The sequence below is a fragment of the Phacochoerus africanus genome, chromosome 8 (assembly GCF_016906955.1).
Source record: "Phacochoerus africanus isolate WHEZ1 chromosome 8, ROS_Pafr_v1, whole genome shotgun sequence".
In the NCBI taxonomy this organism is placed as follows: domain Eukaryota; kingdom Metazoa; phylum Chordata; class Mammalia; order Artiodactyla; family Suidae; genus Phacochoerus; species Phacochoerus africanus.
In genome coordinates, this window is record NC_062551.1 from 127,565,584 (window position 1) to 127,585,818 (window position 20,235).

Consider the following 20,235-nt stretch of genomic DNA (forward strand, 5'->3'; position numbering starts at 1 on the left):
AGCGCGCCGGTGGGAATGCCGGTAGGGCAGGATGAGGTTGGGGCCTGAGGTCGTGGCGGGGGCACTACACCCGCCCAGTGGGTGTTGCTCCGCTGGCCCACGTGGCTGAGGTTAGGAAATACTTTCCTGTCAGGGTCGATACTTCTGGGCCAGGTGCCCACGTGGACCCGGGGCCACCTGTCCCGTGGCTAATACCTGTGTAGACGCTGCACGCAGCCCAGGAGAACGACGGACCGCCCTTGGGGTAAGCGCGAGGCCTGGGGACGCTCCCTTCTTGGGGAACAGGGCGGGTCTGAGCGCCCCGGTGGTCCTTCCATCATTCTTCCTCTGACCAGGTCCTTGGGTCCCATCCTGACCCTGGGGATAAGAGGAGCAGAGTTGACAAGTTTGCGGAGGGCCATGGGTGTTTAGGCTAGGCTAGTAGGGCCAGGAGGGCGATTCCTCTGGGGAAACAAAAGCCCACCCCGCAGCCTGAAGCCCTTAGGATGGACTCACTGCTGGCCTCCAGTCCCACCCCTTGCCTTGGTGCTGAGCCCCCTGCCAATGCCATGAGTGAAAGTGCCTGGCTCCCTGGGTCTCCTCCCCACCCTCTTTGCTCACCCTCACCTGCTGGCTAGGTGCAAACAAGGTAGACCAGTGAGCTCCACTAGGAGGTGGCCCAGTTCCTAGCTAAATGGAACTGACCCAGACACCTGCCTTCAGGCCTTGGACTATAACATCAGTGAGAAGGTAACTGGGCTCGACCCCTGGAACAGGGATGTTCATTACAAAGGAGCATTACTTCCCCCAACACACACACTCCAATTCTGAAAAATCCGCAAGATCAGCAACACTAACGTAACAACACTCCACAACACTCCACATACCCCCACACTGATGACCCCTAACAACCCACATCAGCCATTTCTAACTTTCCAAATTGACACCTGTGTTGTTCCCTAGTAGTGGAACCACTGCACACCCAGCCGGGTTGCCACTCAGCCCAACATGGGGCAGACGGTAGACAAAAATGGCGCCTTTCGATAAGACTGCATTCAATGAAAGCATAGCATCTCCACACCTGTTTCATAAGCAATGGCGCTTAATGTGCAGAACACCTGCAGAGACCACAGAACTGTGCTTCAGCCCTGAACCCACTGCATGTCCCATCTCTGCAGGCCTTGGAACAGGCCATCTAACCTTCTAGGTCTTCTCTGGACTCTGGTGGACTCAGGTCAGGTGCTGAAACATCCTTTGAAGATCAAGGATATGACCACCTTTCCAACCCCTGCCTCTCTGCCTTCCAGAGCTTCGTGTCTGGGGGGACCTCTGCTTGGCCTTTGGGCAGGAGTGTCCATGTAGCCAAGGGATTGCTGAGACCTCCCACAAGCACATTGTCGCCTTTGTAGAACTGAAATGGCAAAATCACAAAAGTAAGATGAAAGGACAAGAGGAGAAAAAAAAATTTTTTTTTAAGCAGGAAAGGGGAAGTTCCCTTGTGGCACTGCGAGTAAGGATCCAGCATTGCCAACATATATAAACTGTAGGTTGCAACTGCAGCAAGGGTTTGATCCCTGGCTTGAGAACTTCCACATGCCACAGAGGCAGCCAAAACAAAACAAACAGGAAAGGAAAGCTGCACACCCTGAGAGTTTTCCTGCTCCTCCTGGTTATGAGGCTGCATGTTCTTCCCTGGTGAGAAGGAGCTGCCAGGGCCCCAGGGCAGCCCAGGCAGAGCGCCCCTCCCCAAACCAGTGAGGAGAACCATAAGCAGAAATGCGAACTCCACCTGCAATACAATCAGGAGAAAGCAGAAACTCCAAACAACCAAACAGGTGGGAAGGCCACCTGAGCAAAGTTGAGCTGAGGGAGCCCAGAGCCAGGAGCCACCTGCTTCAGGCCCCCTTGAGAGGAAATGGTTAGTTGGAGCTTCTTCACTCCTACCCCCTTTTCCCTTCATGAGGACTGGTGTGGCTAAATTTTGTGAGTCACCAGCCAGGAGCTGCCACAGGTCTGAGCCTGGTTTGCAGGAAGTGCCTAGCACTTGCAACACTCACTGCCTTGTTGGGAATGGATTGATTGCTTTGCCACTTTTTTCTGGGAACTTAACTTTCCAGAAAGTGTGGAAGACATCAGTGACAGAACAGCAGAGTGTCCAAACATTTTTAAATATCTTCAGGGAATTCCTGTTGTGGCACAGCAGTAACAAACCCAACTAGTATCCATAAGGATGTAGGCTCCATCCCTGGCCTCACTCAGTGAGTTAAGGATCTAGCATTGCTGGGAGCTGTGGTGTAGGTCCCAAACGCAGATCCCACTTGCTGTGGCTGTGGTATAGGCCAGCAGCTGCAGCTCCAATTCAGCCCTGGCCTGGAAACTTCCATATGCCACAGGTGGGGCCCAAATGAATAAAAAAATAAATAATAAATAACAACTGCATATATAACTACATATATAACATTTAATTTATCCATTCATTTGTCCATCTACAGACCCTTGGGTTGCTTCCTCCTTTTGGCTATTGGGAATAACACTGCTATAAACATGGTGTACAAATATTTGTTCAAGTAACCGTTTTCACTTCTTTGTGGTTTATACCCAGAAGTGGAATTGATTCATATGGTAAATCTGTGTTCGATTTTTGGAAGAGTTGCTGTACCATACTTATTCTCGCACTTCTTAGGAGGGGACTAGGCTTCAGACTGCTGGGAGGCCCCAAGGCTTGCCCCCCACCCCCCAGGGTAGTCCTGCACCATCTCCATCAGTTCCACCTGGGAGACCCCTCATCCACCTAGACCTCCTGCCACACTCTGGAATGGGGCCTGGGCCTTTGTTTTCACAGGGGAATCCAATTCTGAAGCAGCCTGCTATGTACATCAGATGCTAATCATCCTGGTCAGACTGTTGAATCTTGAACTGAAAGATAACCTCAGGCTGGTGGGCGGCCTCCCAGAAACCCTTCTGGAGAAGAGGGAAGCAGTACAGGTGGAGACAGGCCAGGGCCTCCTTCTGCATTTCTAATTCCAGGTCCCGTGGGTGTGGGCCCACCCCAAGCTCCCTGCCTGTTAAACATTGTCTGTAATTAAAAATGAGGAAGGCATGGCTCATGTGGAGGGTGTGTGGGGTATGTGGGAGCCGAGAAGGAAACTGCACCAGGACCCAGGCTGCCTTTTAATACCCGGAGCCCAAGGTCCCAGGATGCTCCAGACTCTGGCTTTGCTCTGTCCAACTTGGACGCCTGCACCCTGTGGAGCAGCTGGTGGACATAACTCCTCAGGCAGCTGGGCAGAGCTGGGAGGGCAAAAGTTCCAGAACCAACTGGACCATGCCTGAGGGAGGTGGGGCCCAGTGCCCAGCAAACACTTCCAGAGGCTGGAACCTTCTCCACGAACATGCCCAGGCTTCAGCCGGGCCCTCTTGGTCCCATTGCCCCTCTTGCCAGGCAGGCTTTCCTGCTGTTTGCTTGGCCACACCTTCTGCCTGGGCTGGGGAGGGAACACAAAGACCCCCCCACCTACAGAGACACACAAACCCCTTACCCCTCCTCTCTCCTTCATTCTCTTCCATTCCTCTCCCCTCCCCTCCATTCCTCTCTCTTCCTCTAATAGTATTCAGTATCTTATAATAACCCATAATGTAAAAGAATCTGAATGTATATTTAACAGAAGCATTTTGCAATATATACCTGAAACTAACACAATATTGTAAACCAACTGACTTCAATAAAAAGTTATTATTTTAATGGTTATATTGACAAGCAACTCACATATATATGAGATACAATCCACCCATCTAAAGTGCACAATTGAATGATTTTTAATATATTCACAGGTTTGTGCGACAGTCACCACAATCTGGTCTTAGGATATTTTTGTCCCCCAAGAAAAAAGTCCTTAAACAGAAACAGACTCAAAGATTTCAAAAGCAAATTTATGGTTACCAAAGGGGAAAGGATTAGGGGAGGGCTAAATCGGGAGGTTGGGATTAACATATATACACTACTATATACAAAATCAATAAGTAACGAGGGCCTACTGGATAGCACAGGGAAATCTATCCTATAATCTGTGATGGCCCATATGGGAGAAAGAATCTGAAAAAGGAGTTCCCGTCATGGCTCAGCAGTTAAAGAACCTGACTGGTATCTATAAAGACAAGGGTTTGATCTCTGGCCTTGTTCAGTGGGTTAAGAATCCGGTGTTTCCATGAGCTGTGCTGTAGGTCGCAGACACGGCTCAGATCCCACGTTGCCATGGCTGTGATGTAGGCCAGCAGCTGTAGCTCTGATTCAACCTCTAGCCTGGGAACCTCCATATGCCTCGGGTACAGCCCTAAAAAGACCAAAAAAAAAAAAAAAAGTAAAAAAAAATCTGAAATAGAATGGGTATATGTAAATGTATAACTGATTCATTCTGCCGTACACCTGAAGCTAACACAACATTGTTAAGTCAACTGTACTCCAATAAAATTTAAAAGGAGAAATCCCTTAATTATAGCACAGAATCTCCCCTTCCCCTTCCTCTACTTCTTGTCTCTATGGATTTGCCAATCTGTTTTGGTTTTTTGGTGTTTGGCCACACCATCAGCATGTGGAAGTTCTCGGACCCACATCACAGTTGCAACTTGTACAACAGCTGTGGCAATGGCGGATCCTTAACCCACTCAGCCTCTCAGGAACTTCTGGATTTGCTAATCTGGACACATCATATGAGCAGAGTCCAACCATATGCCTCATGTGACTGGCCTCTCTCACTGAGCATCCTGTCCCCAAAGTTCCTCCACGCAGTATCACACATCAAGGCTTCATCCCTTCCTCCGCCTGAATAATATTCCATTGTGAGGAGGGACCACATTTTGTTCATCCATCCATCTGTTGATGGACATTTGGGTTGTTTCCACCATTTGGCTATTGTTAATAATGCTGCTGTCAACATTTGTGTACACGTTTTTGTGTGGATATATCCTGTTATTTCCTTGGAAACATACCTAGAGGTGAAACTGAGGTTATAGAGTAACTTTTTTTTTTTTTACTTTTGTTGAAATACAGTTGATTTACAATGTTGTGTTAATTTCAGGTATACAGCAAAATGATTCAGATATACATATATATATAAATGTATATTCTTTTATTAGATTCTTTTCCATTATAGGTTATTACAAGATATTGAGTATAGTTCTCTGTGCTCTACGGCAGGTCCTTTTTGTTTATCTATTTTATTTTATTTGTCTTTTTTAGGGCTACACCTGTGGCATATGGAGGTTCCTGGACTAGGGGTCTAATCGGAGCTGAAACCGCCGGCCTATGCCACAGGCACAGCAACACGGGATCCGAGCCGAGTCAGTGACCTACACCACAGCTCACAGCAACACCAGATCATTAACCCACTGAGGGAGGCCGGGATCGAACCCTCAACCTCAGGGTTGGTAGTCGGGTTCGTTAACCACTGAGCCACAATGGGAACTCCAGTTATCTATTTTATATAGTGTAGTATATATATTTTAATTCCAAACTGTGGTGTAGGTCGCAGACACGGCTCAGATCCCACGTTGCTGTGGCTAATTTATCCCTCCCCCCCTTCCCCTTTGGTAACCATAAGTTGGTTTTTTACGTCTGTGAGTTTATTTCTGTTTTGTAAAATAAATTCATTGGTATCTTTCTTTTTCTTTTTTCTTTTCTTTTTCTTTTTTCTTTTTCTTTTTCTTTTTTTTTTTTTTTTTTGTTGCCTTTTTAGGGCCACACCCATGGCATATGGAAGTTCCCAGGCTAGGGGCTGAATTGGAGCTGCAGCCACCAGCCTACACCACAGCCACAGCAACACCAGATTCAAGCCACATCTATGACCAAAACCACAGCTCATGGCAACACCAGATCCTTAACTCACTGAGCAAGGCCAGGGATCAAACCCAGCATTGTTGCAGCTGTAGCGCAGGTCGCAACTGCATCTCCAATCTGATATCTGGTCCAGGTCCTAACCCTAACCCTAACCCTTCATGGATACTAGTCAGGTTTGTTAACTGCTGAGCCACTACAGGAACTCCCTCATTTTTTTTTTAATGGTAGGCTTTTTTTTTCTTCTTCTTCTTCTTTTTTCAGCTGCACCTGTAGTGCATGGAAGTTCCTGGACCAGATATCAGATTGGAGATGCAGTTGCGACCTGTGCTACAGCTGCAACAATGCTGGATCCATAATCCACTGTGCTGGGCTAGGGATTGAACCTGCATCCTAGCGCTCCAGAGACACCACCAATCCCATTGCACCATAGTAGGAACTCCCTTTTTTTTTTAGATTCTACATACAAGTGGGATCAAACTCGAGCCATAGCCGTGACAGTACTGGATCCTTAACCCACTTAGCCACCAGGGGACTTCTATATTTAATTTTTTATGGACATGCCAGACAGTATTCCACACTGGCTGTACCACTTTAAGTTCCCACCAACTTGTGAGGGCTCCAACTCTGCCACATCCTCAACCACACTTGTTATATTTTTGGCCACCCTGTGACATATGGAGTTCCTGGACCCGGGATCAGACTGGAGCCACAGTAGCAACCTAAGCCACAGCTGCAGCAACAATGGATCTTTAACTCACTGTGCCCAGCCAGCACTCACAAGATGAAGCCAATCCTGTTGCACCACAGTGGGAACTCCTTGTTGTTTGTCTTTTGAGTGTAGCTATTACAGTGAATGTGAAGTGGGTGGTTTTGATTTGCATTGTCCTGATGACTAAGGATGTTGTGTTTCACTTCTTTGCATGCATGGCTGATTCACACACACTCAGCAACCAGGTATCCACACGTTGTCACTCGGCTAGGCTCCTGGAACATTGAAGTGACTCAGACAGGCACAGCCTGCCCCACATTGCTTTGAGTCCAGAGGGCCAGAGGGGTACAAACATGTGAATGAAGCCAGTATATGCTAAGAACAGGATCCTGGGACATCACCCATAAAGTGACCCACAGGCCACCATCCAGATAGGCCCAAAGGGAGGGAAAGTTGCTGTCAAGCCTTCCATCTAGATCTTCAATAAAATCAGAATCCAGATGCAAGTGTTGTTAGTGTGTGGGGAGCTGGTCACAGAACATAACCATTCTTATTTATTTATTTACTTATTTATTTTTGGCCACACCAGAGGCCAGAGCTGTAACCAGAGCCACAACAGTGACAGCGCCGGATCCTCCACTAGGGGAGCCACCAGGGAGCTCCAGAACATGACTATTCTTGGTCTTGAAGTTGACTCAGAAATGGGGGAGGTTCAGAGAGAGGGCAGAGTCTCCTGTACTGATGATTACAAGGCCCAGGACCTGGTGCGAAAAGAGGCTGTAAGTGGATCGCAGCCAGATTCCGCCCCCGCCCCGCAACCCCCCCCCCCCCATCATCCCCCCTTTAAAGAAGCGACAATATTACAAAAAACGCGGGGACACAGAGAGTGGAAGGGGAATTTCAGGGGCTGAGGAGGCTGAGTTGATGTGTAATGGGTGACGAGCTTCGGTTTGGGAAGATGAGAATGTTCGTGGGTGGATGGTGGCGATGGCCGCACAACAACCTTATGTATTCAACGCCACTGCGCTGTGTATTTAAAAATGGTTAAAATGGCAACTTTATATGATGTGTATACTTTGCCACAATGGTAAAAGGTCGTGCTCACTCTCGACTCTGACGCAACGAAAACGCAGCAAACGGTGCCGCGCACGCTGAGCTGCAATCGGCCTGGTCCCGCGGTGATCCCATCCCGCCGGAGAGACAGCGACCCAGCGCCCGGCTCTGGCCTCGCCTCCTCAGCCTCCTCCCGCCGCGCACGGCCGCGCCTCGCCCAGGAATTCACTCCTGGGTCCTCAGCTGCTTGGCCAGTGTCAGGAGCACATCCCGGCCCTCGGACTCTCTGGCTGAGCTGCCGGGACAGAGCCCCCGGACCCCTGGACCACCCGACCCACCTGGACCGGCCGGGCCCACCCACATGGACGCGCGGGGACACGAAGCTCCCAGTGGGCGCGCGCTGCGCGACGCGGTGAGTGAGGATCCTGCTCCTTCCTCCTGTTCCCTCCTTGCCGGACCCCCACCCGATCCCCGCCGGATCCCTGACTGCACTGTGTATTCCCCACTCCACACTCCGCCCCCCGCCCCCGCCTTCCCAGGGCAGAAGCGACGCCAGCGCTCTGCCTGCAGCTGGACCACCCGGGACGCGGAGAAACCTGCCCTGCGCCGCCGGCCAGCCGTCCGCGAGGAGCTCTGGGGCCAGAGATGAGGCAACCAGAGATCAGGAAGCAGCATTTCAGGACTCATCAGTTTGTCTTGTTAAAAAGAATTGGTTAGATGTACATACTTGAATACTCATTTTCAAAACCAAACTAAACCACCCCCCGCCCCGACCACCACCCGAGTGAGGAAGAGCTGGAGGAAGAGCTCCAGACGGAGCGCCATGCCATCTTCACTTGTGAAACTGGATTTGAGGTGGAGGTCCCACCTCTGCTCGGCCCTGCCCTGGAGGTAGTACACAGGTGCGAGGAAGGAGTTAGAAGGTAAATGGTATGAGATTTGAAATCGTAAACCACAAGGCGGTATCCGATATGGCCTCTGCCTGTAACAATAGCTGGTCTTTCGGCATGGCCTGAGAAGCAATTTCTGCAATACCAACCACAGCTAATAAATACGCACAAGTTTAAGGGAGGTGGGAGCTGATTGTTTCAGCTCTTCTGAAGAATTATTTGAGGAACCCAAGGTTAAGAAGACTATATCTTAGGTTATCTTCTAGACATATTTTTCTAGATTTTTCTTTGCTTTCTTTTTCTTTTCCTTTTTTTTTCTTTTTTTTTTTTTTTTTTTTGTCTTTTTACCATTTCTTGGACCGCTGTCGCGTCATATGGAGGTTCCCAGGCTAGGGGTTGAATCGGAGTTGTAGCCGCCGGCCTACGCCAGGGCCACAGCAACGCGGGATCCGAGCCGGGTCTGCCACCTACACCACAGCTCACTGCAATGCCGGATCGCTAACCCACTGAGCAAGGGCAGGGATCGAACCCGAAACCTTCTGATTCCTAGTCCCATTCGTTAACCACTGCGCCACGACGGGAACTCCTTCTTTTCTTTTTCTTTTTTTCTTTTTTTTTTTTTTTTTTTTGGCGGTGCCTTCCAGTTCCCCAGCCAGGAATCCACAGCATCCACCAAGCCACAGCAGTGACGGCACCAGTTCCTTAACCCACTGTGACACAAGGAAGCTCCTTAGGTACCCTTTGAATGGGAAGACACCTTGTCAAAAATCATGGCTCTCTTCCATGGTGCTTAGAATGTTTTACATCAAAAGTAAATATATATATTTAGTTGTCTTATTGTTCATTTTTTTCAGGCAGAAAATCTATTTCAGGAACTTCAAGAACATTTTCAAGCTCTGACTGCAACATTAAACTTCAGAAATATCCTTTTCTATTTCATAGCAAATGCTGTAATGCTTTTGGACTATTGAACTAGTGTGGAATATCTTGTGTTGTCTACCATTAGTGGATAATTGTTGACCTAGGACTTTCTGGAGGTTGCATTTGTGCCTTTATATGGCATCCTGATGTATTAATTTCCATGCACAGGTAATTACTTCCTGCTTGACCAGCAATACAAGGCATTTTGTATGGCAAGGGTAAAACACCGGGACACATAAGCAATACATACTACCCAGTGGGGCTTTTCCAGCAAGCTCTAAATAAATCTGGAGAGTGCTCGATAACATTTATTCTCCGCCAGTCAGAACCCTGCAAATGTATGGGGGAAGGTCTCCATCATAGACAGGGTCCGAAACAAGGCTTCTTGCCTTGTTTTGTTTTTTAACTTCAGCAGCTCACTGTTTGATAAGACATGAAACAGTTAGTATAGAATGTTTGTTTCTGGTTTAAGAAAATCCAGATAAAGGGATGCTTGCCCTGAGACTTGCAGAGTGAACTCACTTCACACAATTAAATTTCTTTGCTAAAATGTGTCCAAAGTGTTGTAGAGGGAACAATTTACCCATAACTTTTGGTCCTGTAGTTGGGTCCCCATGGGAGAAAGAAGATTAATTTTTCCTAATTTAATTTTTTATTACTCAATGAATTTATTACATTTATACTTCTACAATGATCATCACAATCCAATTTTATTGGATTTCCATACCACAACCCCAGTGCATCCCCCAACCCCCTGAACTGTCTCCTTTGGAGACCATAAGTTTTTCAAAGTCTGTGAGTCAGTATCTGTTCTGCAAAGAAGTTCAGTCTGTCCTTCTTTCAGATTCCACATGTCAGTGAAAGCATTGGATGTTGGTGTCTCATTGTCTGACTGACTTCACTTTGCATGATACTTTCTAGGCCTATCCATGTTGCTAAAAATGCCGGGATTTCGTTCCTTTGAATGTCTGAGTAATCTTCCATTGTGTATATGTACCACATCTTCTGGATCCACTCCTCTGTCGATGGACATTTAGGTGGTTTCCACGGCTTGGCTATTGAAAAGCGTGCTGCAATGAACATTGGAGTACATGTGTCTTTGCGGGTCGTGGTTTTCTCTGGATAGATGCCCCGGAGTGGGATTGCTGGATCCAATGGTAGTTCTGTGTTTAGTTTTCTGAGGACTCTCCATCCTGTTTTCCACAGTGGTTATACCAATTTACAATCCCACCAACAGTGTAATGGGGTTGCTTTTTCTCCACACCCTCTCCAGCACTTATGGTTTGTAGACTTTTGGATGCTGGCCATTCTGGCTGGTGTCAGGTGGTATACCTCATCGTGATTGTGATGTGCATTTCTCTGATAATGAGTGATGTTGAACATCTTTTCATGTGTTTTCTGGCCATCTGTATGTCTTCTCTGGAGAACTGTCTGTTTAGATCTTCTGCCCATTTTTGGATGGGGTTGTTTGTTTTTTCGGTATGGAGCTGCAGAAGGTGTTTATATCAGTTTTGGAGATGAATCCCTTGTCAGTTGATTCATTTGCAAAGATTTTTTTCCCATTCTGTGGGTTGTCTTTTCCTTTTGTTTAGGTTTGATCGGGTCCCATTTGTTTATTTTTGTTTTTGCTGTCATTACTCTAAGAGGTGGATCTGAGAAGATGTTGCTGTTCTTTAAGTCAGAGAGGGTTTGGCCTATGTGTTCCTCTAAGAGTTTTATAGTGTCTGGTCTTATATCTAGGTCTTTAATCCATTTTGGGTTTATTTTTGTGTATGCTGTTAGGGAGTGTTCTCCTTTCATTCTTTTCCATGTGGCTGTCCAATTTTCCCAGCTCCACCTATTGAACAGGCTGTCTTTTCTCCAGTGTATGTTCTTGCCTCCTTTGTCGTAGATGAGTTGGCTGTAGGTGCATGGGTGTAATTCTGGGCTTTCTCTCCTGTTCCACTGATCTTTATTTCTGTCTTTGTGCCAGTACCATATGGGTTTGATGACTGTTGTTGTGTAGTATAGTCTGAAGTGAGGGAGCCTGATTCCTCCAGCTCCATTTTTCTTTTCCAGGATGTCTTTGGCTATTCTGGGTCTTCTGTGCTTCCAAGCAAACTTTCAAATATTTTGTTTGAGTTCTGTGAAAAATGTCCTTGGTAATTTGATAGGGATTGCATTGAATCTGTAGATTGCCTTGGCTGGTGTAGTCATTTTGATAATGTTAACTCTTCCAATCCATGAGCATGGTATGTCTTTCCATCTATTTGTGTCATCTTTGATTTCTTTCATCAGTGTCTTATAGTTTTCAGAGTAGAGGTCTTTTGCCTCTTTAGGTAGGTTTACTTCTAGGTATTTTATACTTTTGGATGCGATGGCAAATGGGATTGCTTCCCTAATTTCTGTTTCTGATCATTCATTGTTAGTATATAGAAATGCCATCAATTTCTGTGTATTAATTTTGCCAAATTCATTGATGAGTTCTAACAGTTTTCTGCGACTTTGCCAAATTCATTGATGAGTTCTAACAGTTTTCTGGTAGAGTCTTTAGGATCCTCTAGGTATAGTATCATGTCAACTGCAAAGAGTGATACTTCTTCCTTTCCAATTTCAATTACTTTTAACTCTTTTAATTCTCTGATTGCTGTGGCTCAGACTTGCAAAAATATGCTGAATAGTAGTGGCAGGAGCGGACATCCTTGTCTTGTTCCTGATCTCAGTGGGAATTCTTTCAGCTTTTCACCATTGAGAATGATGTTAGCTGTGGGTTTGTCCTATATGGCTTTTATTATGTTGAGGTAGGTTCCCTCTTATGCCCACTTTCTGAAAGGTTTTTATCAGAAATTGGTGTTAGATTTTGTCAAAGGCTTTTTCTGCATCTATTGAGAGGATCATGTGGTTTTTATTCTTCAGTTTGTTAATGTGGTATATCACACTGATCAATTTGCTGATATTGAAGAACCCTTGCATCCCTGGGATAAATCCCCCTTGATCGTGATGTACAATCCTTTTAATGTATTGTTGGATGCCATTTGCCAGTACTTTGTTGAGGATTTTTGCATCTATGTTCATCAGTGATATTGGCCTGTAGTTTCCTTTTTTGTGGTATCTTTGTCTGGTTTTGGTATCAGGATGATGGTGGCCTCATAGAATGAGTTTGGAAGTATCCCTTCCCCTGCAGTTTTTTGGAATAGTTTCAGAAGGAGAGTTGTTAGCTCTTCTCTAAATGTTTGATAGAATTCGCCTGTGAAGCCATCTGGTCCTGGACTTTTGTTTGTTGGCAGTTTTTTAATCATAGTTTCAATTTCAGTTCCTGTGATTGGTCCATTCATCCTTTCTCTTTCATCTTGGTTTAGTCTTGGAAGATTGTACTTTTCTAAGAATTTGCCCATTTCTTCTAGGTTTTCCATTTTATTGGCATATAATTGCATATGTAGTCTCTTATGATCCTTTGTATTTCTGTGATGTCCATTGTTGCATCTCCTTTCTCATTTCTAATTTTATTGATTTGAGTCCTCTCTCTTTTTTCTTGATAAGTCAGTCTGACTAAGGGTTTATCAATGTTGTTGATCTTTTCAAAGAACCAGCTTTTCATTTCATTGATCTTTTCTATGGTTTTCTTCATTTCTATTTCATTGATTTCTGCTCTGATCTTTATGATTTCTTTCCTTCTACTGACTTTAGGTCTTGTGTGGTCTTCTCTCTTGAGCTGCTTTAGGTGTAAAGTTAGCTTGTTCATTTGAGCTTTTTCTTGTTTCCTGAGGTGGGCTTGTATTGCCATCAACTTTCCTCTCAGAACGATTTTGCCGCATCCCATAGGTTTTGGAGTGTTGTATCTTTGTTGTCATTTGCTTCTAGGTATTTTTTAATTTCCTCTTTGATTTCTTCAGTGATCCATTGGTTGTTTAGTAGCATGTTGTTGAGTCTCCACGCGTCTGTGTTTTATGCAGTTTTTGTCTCGTTGTTGATTTCCGGTCGTATAGCGATGCGGTCAGGAAAAGATTCTTGATGTGATTTCAATTTTCTTAAAGTTACTGAGGTTTGATTTGTCGCCCAGGATGTGATCAATCTTAGGGAATGTTCCATGTGCACTTGAGAAGAATGTGTATTCTGTTGCTTTTGGATGGAATGTCCTGTAAGTATCTATGAAGCCCATCTGGTCTAATGCTTTATTCAGGGCCTGTGTCTCCTTTTTGATTTTCTGTGTGGATGATCTGTCCATTGCTGTAAGTGGGGTGTTAAAAAAGTCTCCCACTATTATTGTGTTATTGTAGATTTCTCCTTTTAAGGTTGTTAGCAGTTGCCTTATATACTGTGGTGAACCTGTGTTGGGTGCGTAGATATTTAAAATTGTTACATCCTCTTCTTGGATTGATCCTTGGATCATTAGGTAGTGACCTTCCTTGTCCCTTAAAATATTCTTCATTTCAAAGTCCATTGTGATTGTCTGATATGAGTATTGCTGCTCCAGCTTTCTTTTGAATCCTGTTTGCGTGGAATATTTTCTTCCATCCTCTCCCTTTCAATTTGTATGTGTCCCTAGAAGTGAAGTGGGTCTCTTGAAGACAGCATATATATTGGATCTTGTTTTTGTATGCATTCAGCCAGTCTATGTCTTTTGGTTGGGGTGTTTAGTCCATTAACATTGAAGGTAATTATTGATATGTATGTTCTTATTGCCACTTTATTAATTGCTTTGGATTTGTTTTTGTTGCTCTTTTTTCTTCCCTTCTTCTCCTGTTCTCTCCTCTTGTGGTTTGATGACTCTCTTTAGTGTTGTATCTGAGTTGATTTTTCTTATATGTTTGTGTATCAGTTGTAGATTTTTGGTTTGCAGTTCCTCTGAAGTTTTGATATGAGTCTATATATATATATAGACTCATATATATATATATATATGAGATATATATATATATATATATAGACTCATATATATATATATATGAGATATATATATATATATGAGTTTTGATATGAGTCATATATATATATATATGATCGTTTTAAGCTGTTAGTCTCTTAATTGCAAGTTCATCTCCAGTGTCCTGCATTTGTACCCACCTCTTCTCATGATTTCTGATTTTGGAGGTATAATTGTGCGTGAATGATTTCTTATCTTTACTGCGCACTTCTGCTGGTGAGCCTTGTTATTTGTGGTATTTTTGTGTCTGGCTGTGGCCTTTCCTTTTCTGCCTAAAGAAGTTCCTTTAGTATTTGTTGTAAAGCTGGTGTTGTGTTGCTGAGTTCTCTTAGCTCTTGCTTATCTGTGAAGCTTTTCATTTCTCCTTCAGATCTGAAGGAGAGCCTTGCTGGGTGAAGTAATCTCGTTTGGAGGTTTTTTCCTTCCATCCTGTGAAGTATATCATGCCACTCCCTTCTGGCCTGCAGAGTTTCTGCTGAAAACTCTCCCGATAACCTTACCGGGTACCCTTATGTGTTATTTCTTTCCCCTAGCTGCTTTCAGGATTTTCTCTTTGTCTTTAATTTTGGTCAATGTGATTAATATGTGTCTCGGGGTGTTCTTCCTTGGGTTTATTTTATATGGTACTGGTTGTGCTTCCTGGATTTGAGTGAGTGGTTCCTTTCCTATGTTAGGGAAGTATTCAGCTATTATCTCTTGGAATATTTTTTCTGTCCCCTTCTCTCTCTCTTCTCCTTCTGGCCCCCCTATAACATGGATGTTGGTGCATTTATTGTTGTCCCAGAGTTCTCTGAGGCTCTCTTCATTTGTTTTCACTCTTTTTTCTCTTTTCTGTTCTGCATCCATAATTTCCACTAGTCTGTCCTCCCCCTTGCTTATTTGTTCTTCTGCCTCCTGTATTCTGCTTCTAGTGAATTTTTTATTTCAGTTATTGTATTTTGCATCTCTTGTTGTTTAAGTTTTTTATCTTGTATCTCTTTGGTCAGTGTTTCCTGTAAGTTATCCATCTTTGCCTCCAGTGTATTTCCAATGTCTTGCACCATATTTCGCATCAACAGTCTAAAGTCTCTTTCCTGGAGGCTGAGAATCTCCTGATCATTAGCTGATTTTCTGGGTTTTTTTTTTCTTTCTTCCTCATCTGAGTTATAGTTCTCTGTCTTTTCATTTTTATAGCTTTTTGGTGTGGTGACCTGTTTACAGATAATGGAGTTGTAGCCTCTCTTAACCTCTCAAGGTGTGTGTCCCCCTTGTGGCTGAGGTCGGAATGAGGGCTTCCTGATGGGAGGGACTGATGCCTGCCCACTGGTAGGTGGAGCTGCTTCCTATCCCTCTGGTGTGTGGGGCTTAGTCTCTGGATGGGATTAGAGGTGGCTGTGTGCCTAGCAGGGGGGGTGGGGTGGGGGGGGGTGGGGGGGGTGTTTTTCTTTAGGCAGCCTGTTTACTGAGGGGTGGGGCTGTGATCCCACCTGGATTGTTGTTTGGCCTGGGGCTTCTCAGCGCTGATGGGTGGGTCCAGATTTTCCCAAAATGGCCACCTCCAGAGAAAGGCATACTGCTGAATATTCCCAAGAGCTTTGTTTCCAATGTCCTTCCCCACAACAAGCCACATTCACCCCTGTTTTTCCAGGAGGTCCTCCAAGAACTGCAGTCAGGTTTGACCCAGATTCCTATGGAGACTTTGCTTTGCCCTGGGACCCAGTGCACATGAAGGTCTGTGTGCACCTTTTAAGAGTGGAGTCTCTGTTTCCCCCAGTCCCATGGAGCTCCTGTGCACAAGCCCCACTGGTCTTCAATGCCAGATGCTCCAGGGGCTCTTTCTCCCAGTACCAGATCCCCACACATGGGCATTTGATGTGGCGCTCAGAACTCTCACTCCTGTAGATGAGTCTCTGTGAACCAATTACTTTCTAGTCTGTGGGGCTTCCCAGCCAGGAGCTATGGGGTTGCTTATATCACATAATCACGCCTCCTAACTCTTGATGTGGCCTTGTTTTTGTCTTCTGGAGTAGGATATCTTTTCGAAGGTTTCTGATCCATTTGGTTGAAGATTTCTCAGCATTTAGTTGTAAATTTAGTTGTTTTTAGGAGAGAAGTTGAGCTGCAGTCCTTCTATTCCGCCGTCTTAATCCCATCCCAGAAGATTCTTAAACTTGATGAAATTAAACAGTAGGAAAGTTTGTTTGAAACAGAGTTAATTTCCATTATATTTTCATACTGATTAGAGTTTGGTTGAAACATAGTTAAACATACCAGGTGACCTCTTATCCCTGAATACATGTCCACACAAAGGGAACCAAGTTTTCAGTACTGGGCCATGCAAAGATTAATAACACACTACAAAACTGCAGGGACGTCATTAACTTGCACTGACCTTAAGGTATTAGTACTGTCATCTTTGACCCCCTTGTTTTAAATGCAGTACAGGGCATTTCCATCTGACCCCACGTCCGACCCAGCAGTGCAGTTTGATGCAGCCTTTGAGGGAGGCTTTGAAGGACTGGGTTCTGTTCTCCTTAACATTGTACTGGAGGAAATGGGAGGTCGTATAGAGGATTTGCAGAAGAATGTCAACGACTTAATGGTGCAAGCTGGGATTGAAGGTTCTGTCAAAGAACAAATGGTAAGACCTTATTAGGACACCAATATGTTTACCTTTTACGTATCTTCTGTTTGCTTTCATCTTGAAAAATCTGATCCCATATTTGTTCACTAAGAGAACTACCGAGTCTGCAAAACCTTCAGGAATAAAAAACATCCACTAATGCTCTTTATCATTGTTCCCTTAAAAGTGCAAACTTAAAATAAAAACTATTATTAAAAAGTTGAATTTTATTAAAGTATTTTTCACCTTCGTCCTTCAGATTAGTCTTCAATCAAGACATAAGTCACAATGAATGAGAGATTGGGAATTAACTAGTGGCTTCTGTTTGAGGCTATATGTTCATATAACCATTTAGAGAAGACACGTACCTTAGGCTCTCACCCCATTTCATGACTGGTTCCTAAGGATCTTACCCTGCCCCCCAAAATGCAAACATTTCTTTTCCAGTGGAATTTTGCCCTTCATCTTTTTTTACTATTAAATTTTTACTTTTATTTTTTATTGTAGCCTGTGTACAATATTATGTAAGTTATAGGTGTACAATAAAGTGATTCCGAATTTTTTTTCTTTGCTTTTTAGGGCTGCACCCATGGCATATGAAGTTCCCAGGCTAAGGGTTGAATCAGAACTCAGCTGCTGGCCTATGCCATAGCCACAGCAACACAGGATCCAAGCCCCATTTGTGACCTACACCACAGCTCACGGCAATCCTTAACCCACTGAGGAATCGAACCCACATCATCATGGATTCTAGTCAGATTCATTTCTGCTGAGCCATGATGGGAATGCCATGATTCATAATTTTTAAAGTTTATACTGCATTTACAGTTATGTAAAATATTTTCTATATTCTCCATGTTGTACAAGGTATTCCTTTTTTTTTTTTCTTTCTTTCTTTCTTTCTTTCTTTCTTTTTACGGCCACGCCTGAAGCATATGGAAGTTCCTGGGCTAGGAGTCCACCACATCTGAGCTGCATCTGCAGCCTATGCCACAGCTTGCACCAACACTGGATCCTTAACCTACTGAGTGAGACCAGGCATCAAACAGCACCCTCATGGACACTATGTTGGGTTCTTGACCCACTGAGCCACAACAAGAACTCCTACAAAGTATTCTTGTAGCTTATTGTATATGTAGTAATTTGTACCTCTTACTCCTCTATCCCTATGTTGTCCCAACCCCCTTCCCTCTCCTCCCTCTCCAGTGATAACCGCTAGTGTGTTCTGTGAGCCTGCCTCTTTCTTGTTATACTCACTAGTTGTATTTTTTAGATTCCACATATAAATGATCTCATATGATATTTGTCTTTCGCTGCCCGACTTCACTTAGTATGATTATCTCTAGTTCCATCCATGTTGCTACAAATGGCATTATTTCATTCTTTTTATGGCTACACTGTGTATATGAACGGACTGTGTACCACAGTCTTCTTAATCCGTTCATCTGCCCATGGATATTTAGGCTGTTTCCAGGTCTTGGCAATTGTAAATAATGCTGCTATGAACATTACACAGTGCATATATCTTTTCAAATAAGTGTTTTTGTTTTCTCCTGCACTTCACCTTGAAGAAGCAAATAAATGCTTGGCTTCAGGTCTTGGACTGACTTTGTGTCCATGTGACATATTTGGAGACACAAACCTTATTTTATAAAGATTCTCAAGCACGTTTCACTAACATAATATCCTGATTCTATGAGCACCTCTCCACACTGTTGATACCAAGTAACATTTTGTCATTAGAAGAGCACATGCTGTTTATTCCCTTCAGTTGTGAATCCACAGTCTCCATCTGACCAAAATGAAAATCAGTTAACATTTGTTTTTCTACGTATGAACTTTTCCTATATAAAACTGTTCTAGTAATTACAGAAATTAATGTACTTTTATTGAAAGCTTGGATTCCAGTTTATTTCACATTGATATATAAATCAATCATTACTTCTTTTAATTTTTTTCTTGCAGACTTGAAGACAGGAGACCAGTTACTTGAAAGTGTGAAAAAATGAAAACTGAATTTTTGGGAAATAATCTACATGTGTTCTGATTTTTAGTCTTTAATTTAAAAATTCATTTTAGTAAAATAAATGTTTTTTAGAAAACAAAGGCAATGCAATAAGAATGTAATTCAGAGGGTGATTAGCCACTTAACAAAGATAGTTGTAAAATGGCAAAACATTTTTCAGTGCATACCTAATATTTGTAAATTATGGAAGAAAAGTATGAACTCCATTAGGTCAATTTTTTTTTTCCTGAATTAAGTTCATATAGCTCTTTCTTAAAAGTATCATAAGCAGTTTGGTGATAGAAGTTGTTCTTCATTCCTATTCAATAATTCCAGTCAGAGTTTGGGGGACGGCTGGTTGTAATCTGCCCAGTTCAAGCAGGTTCTGGCAGTATGTTCTCCAAACTAAAGGAAAACCAAAGAAACAGGTGATGCAGGATCTCTGTGACTGCCTCCTGGGTCGCCCTCACCCACTGCACTCCCTAGAGGTAGTTACCAAGGAGATGCACAAGAAACACACCTAAGTTGATTTGGTCAGAGATGCCTTCGAATACTTGTCTAGTTCACCTATCTCTGAGCCAAAGTAAAAGCAGAGCTATGCTCACCTGAGAAGGGGTCAGTTGTAGGCGCTCATGGTAAAAATTAATATTATTCCTACATGTAAATGCAACTTTATACAAAAGTCAAAATCACTCATAATTCTACAATTTAGAATTAACCACTGTCAATACTCTTCTATGCAGGCAATTTTATACAACTGATCATACTGTTTATAACCCAATACCCTGTTCTCATATCATAAACATTTTTCTGGGTGCCTTGGGCTCCATACCTCTCATGGGCTCAGTGCAGGTAGAATAGGGTGTTTACCCTCCAGACCTGAGGATGCCTGCAGAACAGCCTACTGCAAACACTGCTGATTGTTTTACTGTTTCAGATCTTTGTTCTAATGTCTTAAAATTATGTAAATGGCACCATACCAAAGTATCCTTCTCGACCATTTTTCCATTCAGTAGTTTGAGATTTGCCTGTATTGGTATGTATAGGTCTAGTTCTGTGTAACTAACTTGCAGTTTAAGTCCTTTGACAATTTTCCATTTGACTGTTTCAAAATAAGTCTGCAATAAATACCCTTGCATGTCTCCTGTGTGTGTGTCAGTCTCTACCTCCTAGGCTGCTTGCCTCTGTTTTGGCTGCCTTGTCCAATCCCTGGACTTTGCAGAAAAGCCATCCTGGGAGGTTGGGGAGCAGAAGTCAGTCACTTGATGCCCAGAGAGCTATGGCTATCAACATACTTTTCTAGTTAATTTCAACTTGATTAAAGCAACATGCACAGCAAT

At 43.8% G+C, this 20,235-nt stretch overlaps 1 protein-coding gene across 1 annotated transcript; it reads left to right on the forward strand.

The window, feature by feature from the left end:
• Positions 1 to 2: 2 nt before the first annotated feature.
• On the forward strand, positions 3 to 20,037 carry HSBP1L1 (heat shock factor binding protein 1 like 1). Its single transcript, XM_047794166.1, has 5 exons — positions 3 to 244; positions 7,616 to 7,986; positions 9,319 to 9,385; positions 16,814 to 16,908; positions 18,856 to 20,037. Exons 2-5 carry the CDS (start codon positions 7,936 to 7,938, stop codon positions 18,859 to 18,861), a joined length of 219 nt encoding a protein of 72 aa, XP_047650122.1. The 5' UTR covers positions 3 to 244; positions 7,616 to 7,935; the 3' UTR covers positions 18,862 to 20,037.
• The last annotated feature ends 198 nt before the right edge of the window (positions 20,038 to 20,235 follow it).

Excerpts from the sequence above, each read along its gene's own strand:
- HSBP1L1 (XM_047794166.1), top strand. The coding sequence starts at position 7,936 with ATGGACGCGCGGGGACACGAAGCTCCCAGTGGGCGCGCGCTGCGCGAC. Across the intron at positions 7,987-9,318 it reads GGCGCGCGCTGCGCGACGCG|GCAGAAAATCTATTTCAGGA; the intron begins GTGAGTGAGGAT and ends CATTTTTTTCAG. Across the intron at positions 9,386-16,813 it reads TGCAACATTAAACTTCAGAA|TGGAGGAAATGGGAGGTCGT; the intron begins ATATCCTTTTCT and ends TTAACATTGTAC.